The sequence below is a fragment of the Delphinapterus leucas genome, chromosome X (assembly GCF_059928025.1).
Source record: "Delphinapterus leucas isolate spDelLeu-1000000601 "Yukka" chromosome X, BTC_Dleu_Yukka2, whole genome shotgun sequence".
NCBI classification, from domain to species: domain Eukaryota; kingdom Metazoa; phylum Chordata; class Mammalia; order Artiodactyla; family Monodontidae; genus Delphinapterus; species Delphinapterus leucas.
Window position 1 is genome coordinate 16,380,808 of NC_143150.1, and position 11,093 is coordinate 16,391,900.

An 11,093-nucleotide genomic window follows, 5' to 3' on the forward strand; every position below is an offset into this window, starting at 1 on the left:
ACTATAGACATGTCAATTTCCTTAGCCTTGCATTACATTCGTTAATTGAGGTTTTACTCCATTTGAAAAGACTGATTATTCTAAATATCATTAAAAATGCATTATTTTTCTCCTGAATCACTGTGCTGCTATTATATACCTTAAAAAAAATCCAAAGATTCCCTTTAACGAAGAACTTACCTTTCTAAGCATTTCATTATCTTGAACGTTATTGAGCTCATGTGAACTGATCTCTCCTTTCAGCGTATACTCATAAAATTTTCCACTAACATTTACCAATAAGGTAGTTGGGCTTGACTGCACTTCACAGCTCAGGGTCACATTATTCACATCACTTGGAACATGAATGCCATATCGAAGCACAAGGCCCACCAAAAGACCTGGAAATAATAAAAGAATAATATAAGCTCTTCTTTCAGACAGAGACTACTTCTTTTGTACCCCACACATACCTTTGAATTGATAACAGAAAACCTCTTATGATAGTCCCTTGTGATTCTAAACTCATTTTTAGACCAAATGAAGTTACATTTTAAAGTATTACTAAATTCACAAATCTAAGAGTTCGATATTCATATAAGCCAGTGGGACAGGAAGGGAAAACATTCCCTAGGGTAACAACGTGTATCATTGCGTCCCTAGATCAAGATATAAATAAGTGATTAGGAAGGTAACAAAATGAGGAAATACCTTCAAGTCATCTGTACACAGAATATGCTCCAAGGTGTCCCAACCTAACTGTGTAATCATGTTAGAAATGTGTTTACCACCTCCATCCATCAATTCACAAGACTTAAACACATGCATTTCTCAAGTTATTCCTAAATCACATGGCTGGCCAAATAACATAAATTTTACAAATTGGAAAGTCAATAATTTTTCTAGATTGATTGAGTTCTAATACTAAAAGGTGAGATTTTAATTTTAAAATATGTTTCAAAATCAAAACATGGAACAGAAGTCCTGACTTTGACACTATGATGTCAATGTATTGCTGGAATTTTACTTAGATCATCATATTGACATTCAAATATGCACAATGATCTAGGTACTATAAACCTATACTGATCAAAATGTTTAATAATGATTTTATTGAGATATAATTCTATACAAAGTTTACCCTTTTAAACTGTACAATTCAGTGGCTTTTAGTATATTCGCAAAGTTGGATATTGATCACTACTATCCAATTCCAAAACATTTTCATTGCTCCACAAAGAAACCCTAGACCTATTAGCAGTCACTCTCCACTTCCCCCACCCTGACTCCCATCCCCTGGCAACCACGAATCTACTTTTTCTCTATGCCTATTCTGGACATTTCATATAAGTAGAATCCTACAATATGTGACCTTTTATGTCTGGCTTCTTTTACTTAGCATAATGTTTTCAGGGTTTATCCATATTGCAGCATGTATCAGTGCTTCATTCCTTTTTACGGTCAAATAATGTTCCAGTGTATAGATATACCTCAACTGCAAATTGAACTCAAACGTCTGGAACTTTCCTTAACTCCACTATTAGTGGCATTTTACCTTCCTGTCTCCTTTCTCCTTTCTCTTTCACCCTAACCAGTCAGCCTTTCTTTTAATATATATGATTGGACTACTATGCTAAGTAGGCCCCCGGGGTTCGCAGATGAAAACAAGGTCCCGCCTTCAAGCAGCTCTCAGTCCAGTTGGTGAAAACAGACTGAATAAACAATTATAACACGATATGTGTGTGTGTGTATGTGTGTGTGTGTGTGTGTGTATATACACATACACACACATACACATATATACAAGGTATTATAAAAACAGAAAAGATGTACCTAAGCAAGCCTGAGGGAGTGCGACATTAGGAAAGTCTTTCCAGAGGTATCACCTAAGCAAGTAACAAAGTAAGAGAATATGGTTGTCTAGGTAGGAGGAATAGTAGTACATGCCCAGTCAAGGAAGAGTGAGAAAACACAGCCCGTTTAGGGGATCATAAATAGTTCAGTATGGCTGGGATATAAAGTGGCAAGAGTTGAGGTGTGAAACAAGAGACCTCGCATGTTGGGGAAGGGAGTGTAGACTTTGTCCTGAAAGCAAAAGGAAGCCACAGAACCATAGATGTCAAAGGGCTTGACATCAGATTTTTATTTTAGCAAGACTGGTCTAGACTACAGAGGTTCAGAAAGGCCAGATAGAAGGCCACTGAAGTCATTCACGCACTAAGAGTGCAGGGCCTAATCTAAGAGAGCAGAGATAGGGAGAGAGGGGGATTTTTTTTAGAAAGCATTATCTTGTAGAAGGATGTGGTGACTGACTGGACTGGGAGGAAGGGAGATGAAAAACTAAGAGGAACCTAAATTGACTTGGCAACTAGGTGGGTAAGCTGGCCTAGGCAATCGGGGGGTAGGAGGGCCAGTCAGTGGGACAGGGAACAGACTTACAGGGGGAAATGCGCAGCTCCGTTTTGGACATGTTGAGTTTGATGTACCTGTGACACATGCACAGTTGAGTATGTGGGATCCGGACCTCAAGGAAGGGGGTGGATCTGGACTGGAGATATACACTTAGCAGTCATAAGATGGTTGAAGTGAAGCACAGATGGGATTACTTAGGGAGCAAACAAAGCGGGAAGAGGACTATGGATATATGCTCGGAGTTTTATGCCAAAATTAAGGGGTTGGTAGAGGAGAAGGAGATGATGAAGGAGTCTAAGAAAGAAAAGCCACAGGAGTAGGAAGAACAGAGGAGGAAGTGGTGAAAACTAGTAAATGCTGCAGCAAAGTCGAGGAAGACAGGCATTAAGAAGTGTCCATTGGGTTTGGCAACAAGGAGGTCATAGGTGACCTTGCTAAGAGCAGTTTGAGTTAAGAGGTGGGAGCAGAAGCCAGACCAGAGTGGGAAGTGATAAAGCAGAAACGGGGAGTGTAAGAGCAGTAGTTGGCTGAGAAGGGAGGAGGAAGCAGAGATGAAGGATCCTTCTGGTCAACTTACAGTCACATGTATTTTTTTTAAGTGAGCAGCGAGTAACTGGTAAACAGTACAATGACATCGACTCTAAAAAGCGTTTTAACAAAGGTTCAGATTTAAAATAAATGAAAGATAAAATATTTGCAAATCATATCCTGATAAGGGGCTAATATCCAAAATATATAAAGAACTCATACAACTCAAAACCAAAATAACAATCTGATTAAAAAATGGGCAGAGGATCTAAATAGACATTTTTCCAAAAAAGACACACAGATGGCCAATGGTACATAAAAAGATGCTCAATATCACTAATCATCAGGGAAATGCAAATCAAAAGCACAATGAGATATCACTTCACACCTGTTAGAATGGCAATTATAAAAAAGACAAAAAATGGCAAGTGTTGGCAAGGATGTGGAGAAAAGAGAACCCTTATGTGCTGTTGGTGGGAATGTAAACTGGTGCAGCCAGTATGGAAAACAGTATGGAGGTTCCACAACAAATTAAAAAAAGAGCTACTATATAATCCAGCAATTGCACTTTTGGGTACTTACCCAAGGAAAATGAAAACATTAACTCAAAAAGATATACGCACCCCTATGTTCATTGCAGCATTATTTACGATAGCCGGGATATGGAAACAACCTAAGTGTCCACTGATGGATGAATGGATAAGATATGGTACGTATACACCATGGAATATTATTTAGCCGTGAAAAAGAATGGAATCTTGCCATTTGAAACAACATGGATGGAGCTCAAGGGCATTATGCTAAGTGAAATTAGTTAGACAAAGAAACACAAATACCGTATTCTCTCTCTTATATGTGGAATCTAAAAAAAAAATAAAAAACAAAGCTCAATAGATACAGAGAACAGATTGGCGGTTGCCAGAGACATGGGGATGGGGATGGGAGGTGGTAGAAATGGGTGAAGGGGGTATAAATTTATTTAAAATTTAAAAATAATAAATGAAAGATACACTTTGAAAATATCTCACCTCCAAAAAAAGAAACAAAATTAAAAAGTGATGGCTGGATGTCAACCGTGTTTGATAAACAAAACCTGGGAGAGAAAAGGCTATCAACCCATAGTCATCCTGCCTATATGATATAGGAACAGCTCTTTTCTCTACTATCTCACAAGACCTTCTAATTAAGATGTTCAGTAGTAGTAAGTTGTCCCATTACATTTATGTGTAAAAATCACAGCTAAGCTACTACAAACAGTAAAAATATCAGTATAAATTCTTTCCATATCCCCAAGCTTGACTGTGTAAGGAAGAGTACCCACTGGTTCTACCGCGCCCTGACCCAATGCTGAAATGTCACTGGGTGCCCTGAGGAGGGCTCAGCACTTGGACAAATCTGAAACACACACCTTGGCAGTTAGAACACCAGCAAGGAGAATAATTACTTAGGTTGGAAAAAATCAAGATCCTTTTATAAAAGCATCAGACAGCTGAAAAATTGGAATTTCTTTGAATACAGTTGACAGATCAAGTTAACTTGGGTTCTGTGAAAGGTCAAATCCTAATCACAGAGTTAAAGCAATTCTCACTAAACAGAAAGTACACAAAAGGAGTGCTTTGTTAAGGGGATAAGGCAGAAAATTCTAGCCTCCTACATAGATAGAGGCACAAAAACTACTGATATCATGAAATTTAAAATTATCACTAACAGGCAACAAAGAGTACAACCACAAAGAGATATCTTTCACAAAACAGAGAAGTCCCATTCCTCCTACACATTCCTGACCCTCTTGTGCTGGAGACCCTCCCAGGGATACAGAACTCAGTATCACCCAAGGCCGCAACACTGTATGAGTCTCACAGTGGAAATTGGTTTTCTAATGGATTTCAGCACATTCTTCCAGATTATCACACTAGAAGCCTCTAATAGTCAAAAATATGGAAGGAACATCACTGGGGTATTGAGTGTGGCCAAAATTGATAAGATTTCTACAGATTAAAAAGTGTATGTATGTGTGTGTGTATTTATTTATGTGTGTGTATATTGTGTGTATGTACATATATAACACTTATCTACTTCTTGAAGAATGCTGTTAGATTCTGTCTGAAAAGCTAATTGAACTACTACAAATCTCTCAGTCATTATTTTCTCATCTATAAAATGGGGATAAATGACTTGCCCAACATTATTTGGCATTAAGTGGCAAAACCAGAACTGAAATCTGGGTTTTCTATTTCCAAAGTCTCTATAATTTTCTAATCACCTGCTTGCTCTCTCATCACTACTAACTTGCTCTCTGGTGGTTATGTCTCCATTCTCTCATAAGCTTCCCTCACAACTCACCTCCAAAACCCCTGTAACTTTAAGTGTTAACTCCCTTCATATCCAACCTTATTAAATTTAGTACAGTAGAGTGTAGGAGAAAAAGCACAAGTTTGGAAGGCAGATAGAAGTATGAATTCTGGCTCCATCAAGTTCTAGTCTGTGATCGTAGGGTACATAACTTCTCACTGAACCTCAGTTTCCTCATATGTAGTGATGATACTACTAACCTGTTTTGCCTTTATAGATAAGTTTTATCTCTTCAATGTGAGGCAATATGGTTTAAGGGACTAAGAGAATGGGGCTCCTGAGGCCGATTGACTGTGTTTGAATCCTGCCTTAATACTTACAAGTTATGTGACTTCGGGCAGGTCATTTAACCTCCCTGTGCCCCAATTTCCTCATCTGTAAAATGGGAAAGATAATAGTACCCGTCTCACAGGGTCGTTATGAGGTTTAAATGAGATGATATTTGTTGAGCACCTAAGCAGTGTCTAACTCATTATAATGCTCAGTAAACACTACCTATTCAGTCACTAGATTGTAAGTGCTTTGAGGACAGGGATGATGACTCATATCTGTATTTCTCATCATATCGCATACATCAAAGACACTTAATAAATATTTATGGATAAATCGCATTAGTTAAACCTAGGACTCTGGATGCTGTAGTTTAAGGCATAATAAATATTGCTTCCCTGTCTTCTGATTTTTATACCATCTGTAAGCATACTGCAGTGAGTGATCACTTTTCAGACTTACTAACGGTGACTCACTTTTAAGCTTCTTAAGCAAGCTAGCCCAATAAACAGAACACTTGGGTGCTTAGACATTGTAACTGGGGCAATTAGGCTATATTACAATCTAGAAACTGACCACATTGGCAACTTAATCTCTCTCTCTCTCTTTTTACCCTGGCTTCTCAAAAAAATAAAGGAGAAGCTTATTTTAAGTAGCATTTTTCTGGGATTTAGATAGCTAAATCATCAGTGGGCTGAATCTCGGAGGTCTGGACATTCCCAGAGTAAGAAGCCCTTTCATCTGGAAGTCAAGCTGAAAAATAAAGGTCTTAAAATAATATATTAACGTAACAGCTATAATGGTACAAGAGTCGTAAAAATAGGTAAATGGCAGATGGTAATTAGGATTAGAAAATGTCCATTTCCATGGCAGTGAAAATACTTTGACCCAGCCCCATCTTTTCTCAAACTGGACTTGGGAGTTGGTCAGGAGGCTGTTCATCCACAGCCCCCATCACCCATATTGAGAAAATGAGACAGGCTAAAGAATGCCAAGTCGTGGCAAATCAACCCAATTCGACTCACAGATAACACTCTTTCACTTTATATTCCACAAGAGATACCCTTGCTTTTCCTTCACAAAATACCAACACTAAGGTACTCCATCACTTTTCATTAACTTAGAAACATCAGGGAAAGCAATCAGTAATCCCACTTTTCTCCTTTAGCCCAAGAGTTAGAGGAGGTTAATGGTTATCAACTACCAAAGAGCAAATATTTTCAGGGAAATTCTAAGTCCCTATTTGATTTTTATAAAAAATACTATATCTGCCTCTTAACTTACAAGACTGAATAATTAAAAGAACTATTCTGAGCCTAACCTGAGAAAATGCAGTTATAACAGCAATAATAATAATAGTATTGCAGCTCTCATTTAATGAGCATTTACTTAGGGGTCAGGTACTAAGCTAAAAACATTTCTTCCTCACAGTAATGCTACTATCATTGTTCCTAACTTATAGATGACAGTGTAAGAAGGTAAGGGACTTGCCTAAGATCACACAGAGTTATTGGCATAGTAAGACAGGAACCCAGGTCTGACTCTAAAGCAGGGGTTGGAAATCACAGTGATGGTCTGTTTTTGTATGGTCCAAGAGCTAAGAATGGCTTTTAAATTTTTAAAGGTTTACAGAAAGGAAAAAAACAAAACAAAGAAGAAAATGCAACACATTTTCACAACACAGAGATTGCTGTGATCCACAAAGCCGACGATATTTACTCTCTGGCCCTTTACAGAAAAAATCTGCAGACCTCTGGTCTAAAGCCTTTTACATCTTTAACCACTTCATCACACTATATCTCTCTACAGGAAAGAGGTTTCTGTGATCAGTTCCTTCTTTTAACACCATAATACTTACTTGGCATTTAATGGAATTTAAGATGCCTTTATTTTCTTTATATGACCTGTCTACCCAAGAAAGATAAGTTCCTTGAAGGTGGGGATCACATACTTCTTTGTATTTTCTGTGCATAACATAGTAGGCTGAGTAGCAAAGGTTTGTTGAGGATAGTAAATAAATCACACACAGGTATACAGAGAAATTATATAGAGACATATAGCTTATCTGGCTAATTTAGCTTAAGGAGCGCTGCAAATAGAATGCAAAAAAACCCCCATGAAATATGAAAACCACCCAATATGTCTAAAAACTAAGAATCCTAGGGAGCAAAGATATTTTGCACACAGGCTTAGAATGTTATTACCTTACAAATGAAAAATAAGCCTGAGTTCCTGCATTTTCCTGATGGACACAACTACCTTTCCTTGCTATGCTACCCTTGAGCTGCACATTCCAGAAGCCTGTATTTACTGGAAAGGGGCGGGGGGGGGGGGGGCGTGTGTGGAGAAAGGTCCTTTTGTGCCAAGGCTTCTCCCACCTATCTGCAAGCCTGAGACACAAAGCTCAACAAGCTCATCAGTTTAAGCCTGTTCCAAATGAAGATAATCTTCACTCGTGTACTGCACAGAAAGGATTGTTTGTCTGCCCTCATCTCTCCAGCCATATATGCCTCCGCGGTCATCTTAGATTAAGACAGTCAGCAATATGCATCTTTTCCTCTCATGAGGCCAAAATGCCTCCGAGTCCATGGTTTGATTTGCCCTTCTCTCCTCATGACCAAAAAATAAAGATAAATAAGAAACCTCGCAAAGAAAGCACACTAAGACACAAGAACTGAAGCCATTTACTCAACGATCTGTCAATAATCTTATGCTACCAGCAAGTCACCCATAATACCGCATATGCGTGGTGTTCCTAATTACTGTTTGGCCGAACTGTCCTGATCATCCTACAGCACAACATGCTGCTGGAAGATCTTTACCTCTTGTCCTCACCGCGGCACGGCCTGAATTAGAAGAGGCAACCATACGTATCCATATCAGATATTACAGGCATAGTACAATACATCAGGACGTCATCAAAAATGCCCTAAGCCTTCTTCGGCTTCTTTCCTGTTCAGGTTTTTACTTGGGGTACACGGGAGTCAGCTTTTCATTCTCAGCCTCCAAAGGACAGGGCGTAGCAAGATCTGGGTGATGGGGACAGGTGGACTCTGGCTCCAAAAGAACGTCAGATGCTGAGCAGCAGAGATACTACTGCAGCTTCAATGGACCTTAAACGAACTGACACCCAGAGAAATGGATCGCTATGCTGGCTTCCCCTCCCCCAGTCCTCAGTCTAATCTGAGACACCGCACCCACTCCCTTCCCATCCTTAGTCCCAGGTCCCGAGCTCGGTAGGCAGAGGCGGAGGGGGTGGCGGGTGCGGAAGAAAAAGGGGGTGGGGTCGGAGGAAAAAAAGGTGCGGACCGGCAGAGGAAAGGGGGGCGCGAGGCGGAGAAAACGGGGGGCGAGGCTGAGGAGGAAACGGGGTAAGGCAGAGAAACGAGGGGCGTAGCAGAAAAAAAGGGGCGCGAGGGAGAGAAACGGGGGTGGGGGAGAAAGGCGAGACGGAAAATGGAAAGAATTGGAAGGGGAGCCGAACGTAGGCCGTGCAGGGCCAGGAGAGGAGGCGAGGCAGCCGGGTAGCAGAGAAGGGGGGGAGCGCCAGGGGCGGACACGGGCTTGAGGCACTTGCCATAAATCATAGCCAGGCCGGTTTCGTGCAGGAAGCGGGCCCGGCGGTGCTTGAAGAGCCAGATCGTGAGAATGGTGAGCGTGAGCAGCAGGATGAAGATGAGCAGATTGGCGCTGTCCTGCCGGTGGCTCTCCTCCGCCTGCTTCTCTGACACGATCTCCTCGTCCATGGCTCTCGCTTCTCCGCCAGCGCCGTCCGAAGCCCCGGCCCAGCCAAAGACTCCCACTGCGAGGAGCAACCAGAGCGGCAGCGTGAGCCGGCGGGCCCGGGGGCCACCGCCGCCGACGCCGCGGCGGAGGGGCGCCCGCAGCCAGCCGCGCCGAGACATAACTCCCCCCGCCCCCGGCCCCGCTCCTCACCCGCAATCGCCGGCTGTCGGACCACTCCCCGAGGCCTCACGGGAAAGGGGCGGGGCCCCAGGGAAGCCGTCGGAGCGCGCGCCGCCGCCGCCGCCGCCGCCGCTCTTAAAGGGGACGCGACACTCCCAGCGCGCTGGGCCCCAAGCCTTTGGCCTTCTGTCCCCCACTGCACCAGCTCCCCGCTCAGGCTCCGCTGCCAGGCAATGAAAGACCGTCGAATCTAGCCCACTGCCTTCTGGAAAAGAAACCCGGGCTCAGCGTACTCAAAGCGTGGCAGATTGCGCTCTGTCTAGTTCGATCCTATTCTTAGAGCTCTCAGGGGAATCGATCTTTCATAACCCATCTCAATATTGTCCCCCAGTGTCTCTTAACAGGATAAGAAGTTGTCCTCTTGGGAAGGGCCTAAATCTCCATCTGTAATTTAAATCGGATTCTGCTTATTCTGTCCTTGTAGGGAAAAAAAACAACAGCACTGTAGTAGTTCACAAATAATTGACTCAAAGGCAAGGATTATGTGTGTGTCTGTATGCTCGGTTTTCTCTACACGTAAATTACCTGGTGTGAGTCATCTCTTGCAGAGAAAGTCTTCAATCTCACAAAGACTCAATCGGTTTGTGCTCAAATTCACCCATGCTCCAAACACTCCCCTCCCTCCCCAGGAAGAAATCTTTTGTGCTGTGATCAGTTTCTCCTTCCCCTCTTGCTCCTTTTCCCTTCTATCTTAAAGCAGATTTCCCCAGCTCAGAAGCCACCTTTGACACCATATCTCATCTCTCTTCCTCAAAGGGTATTTTCCCTGTTCTCAGCCTCTCAACCTTGCACACCAGAATTTTCACAGTCCTCACCTCTTTGAGAACAGCAGATTTCTATTTTCTCCATTCTCCTCAGATCACTCATTAGTCTTTGTGGGCTTTTTGTTCCCTCTAGACTTTCTCTAGAATGTTTCATTTCTACCTCTGCAGGAATGAACTCCAGATCCCAAGTCCTGACCTGCCACCCTCCCTTCAGGCCTCTACCTGTTGGATGCTGAGCATATCCTGCTGAGGCTCCTACCAATCTCCAAAACTAAAAATGTTTTTAAATGAGCTCATTTTACCCCTACCGACATATAGTCTTTCTCAATTCTTTCATACCATTGATGATACTAGCTATCAATCCAATTCCTATCATTCTGCCTAGAAGTCATGATTCTCAAACGTTTTGGCCACATTACGGCCATATAACCTCTTTGCTAAGGCAAACAACATCCAGGCAACTCCCAGCTGTCCCAGTGTGGATTCACTCCCATTAACCAGCTCATTAAGTTCTGTGAGGATGGTGAGCTAAAAAAAAAAAAAAAGTGCTGGAATGGTGCTTAAGTCCGAATTCTATCCCTGTTGGGTCAGGAGCTGTGCCAGTGACTGAGCCCAGTCTCTCCTCTTAGTACCTGGGTCTGCCTGTCCCTTCCCAACCTCATGGCTGCCCATCCCCTATACCCTGCCTCCAGCCTAACCTCACTGCCCTGTGTGAACAGGGCTGGGCTGTGTAGAGATAAGAAACCCAAGTGAGGATCCTTCCCAGTCTCCCCACTGCCCCCCTGCCCCAGACCTATCTCTGTCACCCCAGAAGACCTAGCA

At 42.4% G+C, this 11,093-nt stretch overlaps 1 protein-coding gene across 2 annotated transcripts in view; it reads right to left on the reverse strand.

The window, feature by feature from the left end:
- The window catches only part of SLC9A6 (solute carrier family 9 member A6), a 52,502-nt gene extending 43,035 nt beyond the window's left edge, over positions 1-9,467 (reverse strand). For both annotated transcript variants that reach the window (XM_022554227.3, XM_089904062.1), the window contains exons 1-2: positions 9,119-9,467; positions 181-380 (exon numbers count right to left, since the gene is read on the reverse strand). In XM_022554227.3, the coding sequence (XP_022409935.1) occupies positions 181-380; positions 9,119-9,446 (528 nt within the window). In that variant the 5' untranslated portion in view covers positions 9,447-9,467. The remainder of the gene's footprint in view (positions 1-180; positions 381-9,118) is intronic.
- Positions 9,468-11,093: the final 1,626 nt, after the last annotated feature.